This window comes from Typopeltis vanoorti, chromosome 4 (genome assembly GCF_054136105.1).
Source record: "Typopeltis vanoorti isolate ZY-2024b chromosome 4, IOZ_Tvanoo_1.0, whole genome shotgun sequence".
NCBI classification, from domain to species: domain Eukaryota; kingdom Metazoa; phylum Arthropoda; class Arachnida; order Uropygi; family Thelyphonidae; genus Typopeltis; species Typopeltis vanoorti.
Genome location: NC_143552.1, coordinates 161,694,629 through 161,709,115, shown reverse-complemented (window position 1 = coordinate 161,709,115; position 14,487 = coordinate 161,694,629). Strand labels below are relative to the sequence as shown.

General features: G+C 35.7%; 1 protein-coding gene across 1 annotated transcript in view; it reads right to left on the bottom strand.

The window, feature by feature from the left end:
- Cdc45 (cell division cycle protein 45) overlaps window positions 1-14,487 on the bottom strand; it is a 309,294-nt gene that overhangs the window by 70,115 nt on the left and 224,692 nt on the right. Inside the window, exon 15 of the mRNA XM_090392057.1 lies at window positions 7,505-7,560. Coding sequence (XP_090248183.1) covers window positions 7,505-7,560 — 56 coding nt within the window. The remainder of the gene's footprint in view (window positions 1-7,504; window positions 7,561-14,487) is intronic.

Genomic DNA, 14,487 nt, shown 5'->3' with positions numbered 1-14,487 from the left:
CAAAAAAAATACTAGAAGTTCCTAGAAAACTGGATTCAAACCAAGATCTTTTCAATGAACTGCAGTAACATCATATACAACTATTAGTATGCATGCATGTACGTACGTGTGCGCACACACACACACATGAAGTCAATTACTATTTTAAAAAAAATTCAATTTCTGTTGATAAGTTTAAAAAGTAAAAAAAAAAAAAAAAAAAAAACCTTAGAAACAGAGGAAAGTGTACTATAAAAAGAATCAGAGATAAATAAAATAAAGGTGAGATGAAACAGAAAATATTTAAAAGCAATGCAATACCTGTGTCAGATATAAAAGTTTAACAGTGGCTACAATGCATAATTCAGAAAGCTTGGTCAGAAATTTAAATACTGGACCAGAACTCCCAGTACCCATCGATGGAAAAATCCAAACTTAAAATCCTATGGCGGACTCAAGAAGTTAAACACAAAGTCGTGAAAAAGAAAAAAGAATGTTGAAACTTCCTAGACTGGGTTCAAGCCAAATAGAGGTTGTCAAGATCAGATTTTCACTTCACAGCAAATAGCTGAGAAATCATGATAACACCAATTTTTTGAGAGGTGTGATGAGCAGACTTTTGATAAATGTACCTGCCAGTAAAGGTAGGTTTTCGATAAACACTGGTTGATAAATTACCAGAGGCTGTGCATGTAAGAAGGATGTCCAAGAATGGTAAGGTACCAGTCTTTTCTTTTTCCATGGTGAACTGAATGCATGGGTGAAAGCTATTGATCTGTTGTAGGAAAGTAGTAAGTTCCTCTTCAGAATATGGCCAAATAGCAAAGACATCATAATCAAAATAATGAAACCAAAGAGAGGGGTGGTGATGAATGGATGAGAACAAGGTGTCTTCCAGATGGTTCAACAAATAGTTTGCCAGAGGTGGAGAAGACAGAGAGCTACCTATGACAGTACCTTCAACTTGTTTATATACTATTTCAAAAAATAGTATAAACTATTTTCTGAATCACCCTGTTCTCATCCATTCATTCCTAACCCTCTCTTTGGTTTCGTTATGTTGATGATGCCTTTGCTATTTGGCCACATTCTGAAGAGGAACTTACTACTTTCCTACAACAGATCAATAGCCTTCACCCACGCATTCAGTTCACCATGGAAAAAGAAAAGGCTGGTACTTTACCATTCTTGAACATCCTTCTTACATGCACAGCCTCTGGTAATTTATCAACCAGTGTTTATCGAAAAACCTACCTTTACTGGCAGATACATTCAAAAATCTGATCATCACACCTCTCAAAAAATTGGTGTTATCAAGTCTTTAATTAATAGAGCACATAAAGTATGATCCTCTCCCTCAAACTTACAAGAACTTTTCATTATCAAAATGTTAATGGAATTTAATGGTTACAAACCCTAATCAAATCCAGCAGATAACTGACTCCTATGTTTCCAACACCTCAGAATTCTTCAACAGGCTGCAGGGTTCCAATCCCTTATATTTCTGGCATCTCGAAACTGATTGATAGAATTTTGAAGAATTATCATCTCATTCCCACATATTTTCCGATCAACAAAATTTCTCACCTGTTGCCATCTACAAAAGACAAACCGGCACCTCTATCATTAGCTGGCGTTTACCAGATACTGTGTGAGTGTAATCTAGCATACTTTGGACAAACAGGCCGTTCTGTGGTAAAAAGAATTAATGAACATCAATATTATATCGAATACATGAAACCTTCAAAGTCTGGTCTGGCACAACATAGTATTCACACTAAACACAATATCCAGTGGGATAAAGTTCGTCTTCTTCATAGATGCAAGTTTAAATATGAACGCCTTTTCAAAGAAAGTTGCAAAGCCCATTTACATCGGCCAAATCTGAATCAAAATGATTATCTCTCTCTCTCTCCCCCAAAAGTTTGGGAAATTCCTATCTTATGTAACCATAAAAAAAAAACTTTTTAAGAATAATTTTAATAACATTCTTTATTAATATTAATTTCTAGCATGTGGCAACAGTTTTTAATTGTTAATCCACTGAATGTTATGTACTTTGTATTCCATTCCTTTGAATTGCTTGTCTACACTGATGATGTACTGCTAATTTCAGAACGAAATATCTGTACTTTTATTTCATTAAAGTTAATTACTGTGGTTATCATGTAATTTATTATTTATAGTTATGCCACAGGTACCTTTAAAGATTAGATCCGAAGAAAGACTTGTCAGAGTAACTCATGTTTCACTTAATGGAACATTCATGAAGAGATACACAATATTATGATTGATTAAGAGGCTATTTGGGGTATGACAAAGCTCCAAAACTTTTATCTTTAAAATGGACTGTTTTTAATAAAGGATGTGGATTTACCAGTGAAGGATGTTAGTAAATTAGAAACATGTCACAACTTTATAATTAGATGAACCTGTGCATCGGCAATGAGTTTAGATCATCAGAAAGAGGATGACAAGTGGTGTAATCATGTAGCATTAAACTTAGTTTACTACAGTATTCTTTCCTGTCTTGAACACAGTTGAATTTCCCTTTGTGATTACAAAATTTGTATTTCTCTTTTAAGGCAAGCAACACTATGAGTACATAATAAGATGGATCTAATGATGTAGGTTTAAACTTATAGAGAATTTGTGCAATTTTGAAAAGGAGACTTTTAGTTGTGTCTGAAAGAATATTACATAGATAATTATCTATTGTAATAAAAAAAAAAATTATCCAATTAAACCTCCAATGTAAGTGTTCTGTAATATTTTATTTAAATGTCTTTAGAGACCTCCAGGGAGTCAGGGACTCATTGAGGGAGGTCACATACTATATGAGCCAGCTATCATACTTGTTCTTCAATTCATTCATGCTGCTTGCACACACAACATCCAATAGCAATTCATTCCAATCACACAAATTGTTGAAATATAGGTTTTCAACTTTTCATTAACAGGATTCCTAGATTAAGTGGTGAAAAAATTGCTCTTAGCAATAATTCTTGCTACAACAAATGCCCTTCATCTCTCATTCCAGTCAAAATCAATGCCTACTATCCAAGCCTTATTTCTACATGCTAGTCCAAGAAATAAATCTGACATATCACAAATGGCTCAAGACAAAAATTTAGCTTCACACTCAGTCAATTCTACATCTTGAATCAGCTGAAATAAAACCATCAGCAAATCCAAATTTGAAAGGATCAAATATGTTTCTGCTCATTGGCAAACAAGTATTCGGATTCCTTGCTAAGACCAATGGGTACAACTTTTTTTCCTTTCCATGTTTCCAAATTTCTCATATCAAGATGTTACCAGTGTAATAACAACAATGCATTAGACTGACCCCCCCCACCCCCATCTCCAACATTATTCTTCAAACTCGTGCACAGATGACCAAGTCAAATTATCCAGTACAATACCAGAAGCAGCCTAAATCTTCAAATAATCTTTTACTAAAAAGATTTGATGCCACTTTTGTGATATTTATTTTCTACCATTCTTCATGAAATCTTCATATGTCTTGATTTAGTTGCTTTTACACACAGCTTTTGTACATTTGAAAAACTTGAAAAATCTGGCCTCGCTCATCATGGAGTGAACACTGACCATAATATCCTGCTGAAACCTAAACCTGTGCGAATGTATGAATTAAAGAGAGTGATGAAACACTTCAACACCCAAATTGAAATTGGAATGACTGCCTGTCTATTGCAAAGATTTGGGAGAGTGTCAACCTCATAAATGGCAAACAAAAATGCATTCCCCCATTCAATTTATTATCTAAATTTAAATTTGACTTTAATTGTAATCTTATTTTATTTTGTAACCACCCGTAAGGTGGAATTCCAGCATGTTACTCAGCTCTGTAAATAGGATTAACATTCTTTGTTCTAGCTTCACCTTGTGATTATGCTGGTGCACTGATGATGATCAGTTAGTTTCTGGTCAAAATATTTGCAATAATAAAAATTATTTATTCTTGTGAATGTGTCTAATAAACTTACTGTATTCTATTACACAGTCGAAGCTTCATTATCAGTTGACTGGTCTAACTGTCTCTCTCTTGCCTGATGATTTCATGCAATATTCATGAAATCATTAGCAGGCATGTACACTACCCACTATTTTTTACTATCCTTGGGAAGAAATGCCATGTAACACACTGCCCAGGAGATTTCTTCCACTATACGCATTAGTACAAATATTTTTCTCTAGATGTCAAATGTAGACAGAAAAGTGCTCGAGTTGAACTGAATTATATTTATAACAGATGTCATCGCATGAAATTCAGACAAGTTCAAAAGTTGTTTTGGCAGAAACTTTTTTGACATAAAAGAGTGTGCAAGAATACCTGAGCACAGCAAGCATACCATTCTTGAAATACTTAAAATAATTTGAGCTTAACAGTCAGAATATGAATTCTGACTATCAAAGAATGATATACTGTGTTGTTTTGTCACATTTTATTAAATTAAAATTGTGAAGTCTTGAGGTTATATATCAGAACCACACAGAGAAAGTTGCAAAACTTGAAGCATATCAATGCTGAGTGTGGGAAAGACAGAAAGAGGAAAGAAGGAATCTGTTAACAGACTCGATCTTTCTTCTTATAGATACGAATGTATTTGTGTATGACAAAATGAGGGAGGTTGTTCCAAACACCAAAGCAGACAGAATGAAAGAGGAGAAAGAGATGTTGATCTGGTAAATGTAAAGCTGGATAGTATGTGGATGTTGATCACAGCTGGTTGTATTCTTATTCTTGGAAGAATGAAGAAATGATGGTAGTCAGTTCAGCATAACAATGTCCATGAAAATACCTATAGAGGAGACAAAATAGAAACAGAACATCAACGAGAGAGAAGTGAATCCTGTGATCAGCAACTGATCACTGTCTGCTTCTAGATGCTCCTTCCCAATGTGTAAGCAGCACTGCAAGAATGGGAAGATTTGGAATTTATACAATGTTAGAAGTTGTACAGGTGAAAAGTAGTATCTTAAACAGCAAAGTATTCACCTAGGTTTTTTGGAGACTCATCTTCCTTGTAACACATCGCATCTTTAGAAGATGAGATATGTTACAAAAGATGTAAGACATACATCCCAAGAAGAAGAGAAATCTAATCATGTTTGGAGATTTGAGTATTATAAAAAGTAGGAGAATAAGGACAGAATGGTGTTTTGGTAGCACTGAAGTTCACAAAGTTAGCCTTACAGCCATTAACAAACAGCAGAAAGACCCAAGTACACTGATTGGAAAGAAATCAATAGACCCACCCCCCAATGAGCAAGGTGCACCATGCCATGTGCTTGTAGACAGTATAAATTGGAGGAATATGATGCTCCGAAGTCAGTGCAACTGTGTCCAGATGAAACAGTTGCAAGAGAGGAACTGAGGGAGTTTGAAAGAGGCATTGTGATATGATGGCATGTTGTAAGCCTATCTGTTTGGCAAATTGTGGACAAATTGGGCCATCCCAGGTCAGTGGTACCATACTGAGACAGAAGTGCAGGGAGTCAACTGCAAGTGTTACCAGCAGTGGACGACTCATCACTCACCGAACGTGACCATAGGGTGCTACAAAAGATAATGTGTAAAAACTGCCCATTGGCCTAAATGTTGAATGCAGAGTTCCAGGTATCAAGTGAAACATGAATCTTCACAAAAATATTCAGAACCGAGGCTCATAACATGGTAGGACAGCAATTTACAAGCCCCCATGTTACCTGAACCAACGTACAGCATTGTCTTCACTGGTGCAAAGAACGTGTACAGTGGGACATGGAAGCTGTGTTATTGCATAATGAATCACGCTACACCTTCTACTGAGCAAATGGACAGGTGTGGGAATGACAGATGCCCAGTGAACGTCTCTTACCAAAGTGCATAACCCCAACTATAAAATTTGAAGGTGGCAGTGTGATGGTATGGTCCTGTTTTTCCTGGTTTGGCCTCAGACCTCTGTTTCTGGTACCACAAACACTGAACTCTGAGAGATATCTGAACATTCTGGACTATGCAATGCTTCCTACTTTCTGGCATTTCTAAAGAACTAACATTTGTCTCTTTCTGCAAGACAATGCACCATATCATAAGGCTGCTGCTATAACTGTGTGGTTTGCGAACAAGAACATCACCACGGTTGATCGGCTCTGACAGAGCCCTGATCTCAACCCTGCTTAACATCTGTGGGATGAACTGGAGTGTCGTGAGATCAAGAGACATCTGCCACACAACAGTCCAGAACCTCATTCCATGGCTACAGGAAGAATGGTCCAAAATTCCACTGATAGCTATCATACACTTGTGGAAAATATGCCCTGTAGGATTGCTGCAATCATCACAGCAAAAGGAGGTCCAATTTTCTTATTAAGGTGGGCAGCATAGCTGCTTGTTCCTCATGCTATGGTGTCCATTAACTTCTTTCCAAGAAGTGTATAAGGTACTGATTAGAAAGGATGAAAGCCATCAACCACCACATTCATTATAGAATGCTCAAAAGGGAGCTAACAAACAAATTCCAAAGGCGCCCACCTTAATAAGATATTGGACCTCCTTTTGCTGTGATGACTGCAGCAATCCTACAGGGCATATTTTCCACAAGTGTATTATAGTGTTCAATGGAATGGACTGTTGATGACCTTCATGAGTTTGGAGAGAAATGAAGAGAAACTAATTTTTGGACCATTCTTCCTATAGGCATGGAATGAGGTTCTGGACTGTAAGGCAGACTATAAGATTACTTCTGAGCTGGTCCTCCATTTCATATGTCATTAAATGTCAAAGCAATGTCCACAGCAGCCCATGTGAGTTTCTCCAACCCTTTCAATGACTTGTCCAAAAGTTGATTGTGATGGATATCAACTGTGAAATGAAGGCAGCAAAATTTATATTATCAGTGATTTATCAGCTGGTTGGCCTCTACAAATGATAGAGAAGCTGACTATTGATGACCTTCATGAGTTTGGAGGGGAACTAAACAGTAGTTGCTGGTTGATTTATCATACCCCACGCCTTTTTTTTTGAAATAGGCAGAAGCAGGAAGGAGTGAAAAGTAATATAGGATATATTTTAATTCTGGAGTAGTTTTTTTAGCATAACAGGAGGGAGATACGAGTACCAAATGATGTGTTGATGTCTAAGCTATTCAGAATTCTGATTTCTGGCAAAAGACTATGCAAGGCAGGCAATGGGCAGCTCTTTGTCAAGTGAAAGATACTTTGGACATCAGTGGTGGTTGCTAGAGAAAAAAAAAGAATGATGATAGCATATTTATCCTAATATTTATCCTATTCTGTGATTTATCCTAATTAAATCACATGATCTCCCTTAAAGACTAGGAGTGTGAATTACTGAAATGGTACTTATGATATTGCTGAGAGCTGAACATGGCTCAATATATCAAAATAAAACAAGCATACTCAGACTTTTCTGTGAAATAATCTAAAATATCTTTTAAAGACTTTTCAGTGAAATAATCTAAAATATCTTTTAAAGAAAATTTTTTAAAAACCTCACCCAGATAATGCATCAAGTGCAAGTAAAAATTTTTCAGCTTGGGATTTTGCATTTTCCTAAAATTAAACAATGATAAATCATTAATTATAGTTAATAATTTTCCCCTTAGTTTTAAGAACATAAAGCTGAAGTAACTTAAAAACCAAATATATAGATATAAAAATTATTAAAACAAGAAAGTAACACTATTACTAAAAATAATAACTCTTAAAATTTATATGAAACTGTCCACAAATATATTAGAACATTAATTAACATGGATAACTTATGTGATATGATGATTTAATATGTATAACTTTTTGCAACTTTCCCAAGCATCTTCAAGTATAAAAATTAAACTACTTTTTTTTTCTTTTTTTTTTTTTTTACAAAGTTATCAGTGTTATTTAATTTTCTAATTTTTTGACTTACATTTCTAAAAAAAAAAGATTTTTTTGTGGTGCAAAGACATCAAAGGTCTTTGCAATAAACCAGAACACAGGTCACAGCAGTACATATGGTAACTGGTTAGTAGGACAATCGAACCTACAGCCTCTTGGCTGGAGAGTAGATATGCTAACCACTCGGACAACCAATAAATAAATAAAAATAATAATTCTGCTACAACAATATTACCATAATCATCATCATCATCAAATTCCTGCCATGTACCCTCAAGGGGTGTACAGGATATGACAGTACTACATGAAAAATTTACATCATTACTAACTTCCAATCTACAATTTTCCTCCAAATCGGTCTGTTACTTGTCAAGACTCCAACATTATCAGATCTTATATTTCTATCGTCTAACGCACTTTGTACCGTATCAATTCACCTATATCTTGGTCTCCTCTGGGTCGTTTTCCTGCCAACCTGGCAGAGAACACTTGTTTTGCTAATCTTTCCTCTCTCATTCGATTTAAGTGACCATACCACCTCAGATTAGCTCTGCTAACGCATTCCTGGATGCTGACAATGTCAAGTTCTTTCCTAATATCCTCATTTTTAATATGATATTGCCATTGATGCCATCTGTTCACGCCTCTAATCTTTCTCAGGACTCTCATATCTGCGGTCTCTAGTCTTTGGTCAAGTGTTTTACTTCTGACCCAACTCTCAGATCCATAAGTTAAAACTGGTTTGAACACTGTCTTGTATACAGCTAATTTAGTGTGTATTCCGACTAATTTCTCTCTTATTCCATATGAATTTATTCAATTGACTTCCCACCATACCAGCTTTGCTGATTCTGTTGTCTATTTCTATATTTAATTTACCATCTTCAGTAAAAATCGTGCCTAAGTAACTGAAATGTTTTACTTGTTCCACAGGTTCTCCATTCACAACACAGTTGACATTTTCAATGATTCTGCCTATTTTCATTGTCTTTGTCTTTTTATTGCTGACCTTCATACCATATCTATTACAACAACTATTCAATATAATCAGAGAATCTTGCAGACTTGTAGCGGATTTATTTAGAAGTATAACATCATCCGCAAAAAGCAAAGAGCTGACATTAACATCTCCAATTTTGATATCAGGTTTAATACCACTTTCCTTCATAATGTGATCCATATAGATAATGAATAACAGAGGGGATAATGTACATCCTTGTCTCACACCAGATTTAACATTAAACCATCTTCCTGTACTTCCTTCAATTCTAACTGCTGACTTACAACTCAAATAAAGACTAAGTATTGCTTGATATAATGCCCCATTGACACCATATACCTGCAGTGTATTGAATAGCTTCGCTCTTGGCACCTTGTCATATGCCTTTTCCAAATCGACAAAACTTAAATACAGATCTTTGTTATATTCCCATGCTTTCTCAATTATTTGTCGTAAAGTGAAGATCTGATCCTGACAGCCTCTATTTGGCCTGAATCCAGCTTGTTCTTCAACAAGCTTTTCTTCCACAATTCTTCTCAACCGTTTCTCAAGTATACTTGCATAGATCTTGCCAGGAACACTCAGTAGGGAAATACCTCTGTAATTTTCACATTCAGTTTTATTACCCTTTTTATATATGGGTACCACGAGAGCTCTACTCCAATCATCAGGAATTCGTCCCTCAGTCCAGGCTTTCTGAACTATGCAGTGCAGCCACTATAAGACTTTTATACCACCATACTTCAGCATTTCTGGTCGAATATCATCTACTCCTGCTGCCTTTCCACATTTCAAGCCTTTGATGGCTTTTTCTACTTCAAGTATGGATATGTATTCCTGACTACATGCTTGGTCAGTGTTTTTTTATCACTGTGCTGTCATCACTGCTTGTTTCATTTAGCAGTTTTTCAAAGTAATTACTCCACACTTCAAGGATATCTTTTTCTCCTGTTTTCATGTCACCTTTATCATCTCTAACTCCTTTTACAGCACTCTTTCCTCCATTCCTAAGCTTCTTCAACAACCTCCAGAATATTTTGCCACCTTCTTGATATTTATTTTCTATATTCTTGCCAAAGTCCTCCCATGACTTTTGTTTAGCTAGTTTTACACACTGTTTAGCTTTCTTACATTTGTCTCTGTATTCTGTAAGAGTAAAAGCTGACTTATTTGCCAGGAACTTTTGATATGCTTTCTTCTTTTCCTTCACTGCCTCTTTAACTTCCTGTGTCCACCAGGGAGTTCTGATTTTTTTATCTTTGCACACAACTTCACCACATGCCTCTCTGGCAGAATCAATCAATGTTTTCTTCAGAGTTTGCCACTGAATCTCCAAGGATTGATTCCTGTTCTCAAACTCTTTCATTTTCTTTTCAATAATCTTTCTGTATTTTAGTCTACAGTTTACATCTGAGAGCTGCTCAACTTTTATTCACTTTAAAACTTTCTTACATGTTATTCTTTTCACTATGAAATTCAATTTTATCCTGCTCTAGACTAAATAGTGATCAATTTCAAATCCTCTGTACACTCTGGTGTCCTGCACCAGGGAGAAAACATCACTATCAACAATAACATAGTCAATGAGACTTTTCTTATTCCTAGCCTCTTCTCTCCATGTGAATTTGTGCACATTTTTATGTTGGAACATGGTGTTAGTAATAACCAGTCCATGTCCTGAGCAGAAATCCAACAGATATTTGCCATTATTATTAGCTTTGTTCTTTTCTCCAAATTTTCCCAAAATATTTTTATATGTCTCACAATCATTTCCTACTCTGCTATTTAGATCCCCAACAAGGACCAACTTTTCCTTTTTCATTGTGTCAGTTGCTTTTTCTAAAGCGTCAAAAAATTCCTCCACTTCTACCTTAGTAGAAACTTCTGTGGGACCATAGGCACAAATAAGTCTCATTGTCCAGTTCCCCATTCTCATATTTTCCCACATTACTCTACTTGAGACTGACTGCCATTCAAGAAGATTAGCCTCGTATTTTGTGTTGAATACTATGGCTACTCCTTCTTTTCCTTGATTGTCATTGCCTGAATATAACATTTTGTATTTATTGCTCAAAAAGATCTCACCAGTTTTGGTCTTTTTTGTTTCGGTCACCCCTATTATGTCGATCTGGTACTTATCTAATTCCTCAGCTAGCTCCATTTCTTTGCCATTCAAGCTTCTTACGTTGATAGTACCGATCTTTAACTCTGGTGATGCTGAGTTGGAGTTTGTTTTCAAATTTGTTCCAGTAGCTGACTTTTCGCTGTTCGCCCTGGTTCCCTGGCGAAAACAACGGGGGCCTTGTTTAACCGGGCGACGCCCCAGCCGGCATGAAATTTTGTCATGTTGTACCATCATTTTTTATTTTGGTTTAACCAATAAGAATACAATTTGGTCGGCTAAATCCCAAATTGCCAGTCCATCCTTGTTCGTTCAGTATCAAAGTAGATACCCAACAGGGTGCACCACGAGAAAATGAGGATTTGACATTAGGTCAGAAGCCCTGGTCGGTTCTCTGCATTCCTTTAAAGGCTATGTGGAGGTCTCCTCTCAGTTATACAGCTTTGACCCTTAAGCACCCCATATTACCATATATTCACCAGATATTACCATAATATATAATAAATATCTGTGTGTGAATTATTTGCTCTCACTTCAATTTTGTCTCACTTTGTTGCTTTTATTTGCTACCTTTACTGCTCTCCTAACTCAGATGACAATGCTGATCTCTAACTAATCTCTTTATTTCAATATTTTCTTTATATTTCTATTTCATTCTGTTCTATCATTGTTATTTCTATATCTTTATTAAAGTTGATCTTTTCTTTCTTTGAGTGCCATCTCCTATCAGAGGTCGGCGACCATCTTGGCAAATTTTGAGTGATTCTCAGCTATTCTGAGCAGTCTCTCAGAGTTCATACCAGTCCACTGTCTGATATCTGCCTGCCAAGATTTTCTTCGTCTTCCTTGTCCTCTTCTTCCATTTATCTTCCCTTTTATAATCAATTGAAGTATCTTATATTTTTCATTACGAAGTAGGTGACCAAGATATGCAGTTTTCCTTCTTTTAATGGTATCTAAAAGTTCACGTGATTTCCCCATTTGTTCCAATACTTCCTGATTGGACGTTTTTGCTGTCCATGGGATTTTTAACATTCGTCTGTATAACCACATCTCAAAGGCTTCAAGTCTTTTTATTGATGCTGTCTTCAAGGTCCAAGTTACTGCACCGTACAGCAGTACAGACCATACATAGCATTTAACCATGCATGCTCTAAGCTCTAAGTTTAAACTGTGGTTACACAGTGTTGATTTCATCAAGAGAAAATTTTTTCTTGCCATTTCAATTCTAACTTTTATTTCCATTTCTAGATTGCAATCTTCATTTAACCAGCATCCAAGATATTTAAACTTTGCCACTCTATTTGTTTCCTATTTAAAGAAAGTGCTAAATTAAGAATTGGTTTCTTACTTATGACCATGAATTTAGTTTTGGTGATATTTATTTTTAATCCCATTTTTTCACTCTCTGCATTTATTAGTTCCAAAAGATTTTGAAGATCCTGAATATTGTCAGCCAGAAGAGCTGTATCATCGGCATATCGGATGTTACTGATGATTTCACCATTTACACTAATCCCTTCCTTTCTTCCTTCCAAGACTTTTTGAAATATGGCTTCTGAGTAGATGTTAAAAAGAAGAGGTGACAGCACACATCCTTGCCTTACTCCTCGTTTGATGTTAATGGAGTCTGTAATAATGTCATCTTGAACAGATACCTTTTGGTTCCAATATAAGTTTTCAACAATCCTGATGTCTTTACCATCTAATCCAATTCTTTTTAATAGTACAATCATTTTAGCATGTTGGACTTTGTCAAATGCTTTCTCGAAGTCGATGAAGCAAATGAATATTACCTTGTTTTGGTCAATACATTTTTGAAATAAGATCTGAGAACAGAAAAGGGCCTCTATTGTTCCCAAGCCGTTTCTAAAGCCGAATTGGGTATCACTGATGGTGTCTTCATATTTTCTGTATATTCTTTTTCGAATTATTTTCAGAAACATTTTGAGAACGTGACTCATTAGGCTGATCATTCTATAGTCATTACAAGTTTTCGCATTTACTTTTTTAGGTAGCATGATGAAGATCGACTGTAACCAGTCTTGAGGGATTATGCCTGTATCGTAGATCTTATTAAATAGCTTTACTAATATGTTAATGTTGTCACCTTCTAATAACTTTACTATTTCTGCTGGTATTCTATCTGGTCCTAGGGCTTTACCATTTTTAGCTGAGTTTAATGCACATTCTACCTCTGATTTTAGAATGCATGGACCTTCCATATGTTCATAAGTATTTTCTGGGTTCTGTCTGTTATCAGTAAAGAGTTCTATATATTTCACCCATTCTTGCATTTTGTCATCCTTTTTGGATATAATTTCTCCCTTTTTGTTTCGAAGGATACAGAATTGTTTTTTCTTATATATACCTGAGGTCTCTTTCATCTTTTTGTGTAGATTAAAATTGTTATGTTTTTCCTGTAGAATTTCTATTTCTTTACATTTTTCATTCATCCAGATTTCTTTTGCTTTTTTGATCTTGTGTTTAATAATTTTCTGAACCTCTATATATTTTGTTGGATTATGATTTTTATATGATCTGCGTTGATCCACGAGAGAAAGAATTTCATCAGTCATCCAATCTTTCTTTTTTACTGCTCTATTAGGACATAAGGTATTGGTACATTTCTCTATGAAGACAGATTTCAATTTGTCCCACGATTCATCAACCCTCACAGTTGATCACACAGTCTAATTACCCAAAGCGTGAGATAATCTCCCTTGGAGCCTTCAATGTTCATAATTCAAACAATTTTCCTTCTCTACCTTTACAGGCTCAGCTGGAAGGGAAGCTGAGCTATTTACCATTAGTAATGATCTAACACAAATTATTCACATACCAAAACACTAGATAATCCTCATCATTCTCCCAACACCCTGGATCTTTTCTTAACTAGCTATCCCTTCAAATACACCACAGATGTTAGCTCTCTGCTTGGAAACTCTGACCATATCATTTGTCGATGTTTTTTTTTTTTCCAACAGTTCAACCTTCTCCCAGCCATATCCTATGGCACTACAACAGTGCCATCTGAGATGACCTTCAGGATTTCTGTCTTTTCATGGTCTGATTATTGTTTTCATCCTTTTGATAGAAGCACTTGCTTTGACCAAATAACTGAAATTATTACTGGAATTACCATAACATAACAAATATTTGTGTGTGAATTATTTGCTCTGACATTACTCTCCACAGACCTCTACCCAAGTCCTGGTTCTCCAACTATAACAATCCAAAAGAAAAATTCAGCAAAAATCAATGATTGAAGTCAAAAATTCCAGCTTCTAACTCATCTTACACTATAATACTTAACATTTGCCTACAACACTTGTCTCACCTGATCCCTCACCAGAGCAGTTGGGCACAATTTCTGTTCTTCCATGTTTCCAGCTCTAACACTCTTTCCCATCCTGATGGTACAACAGCAACACACTTAAAGAAAGATAAGGCAGATCTCCTTCTTTAGTCTTTTCTTCAA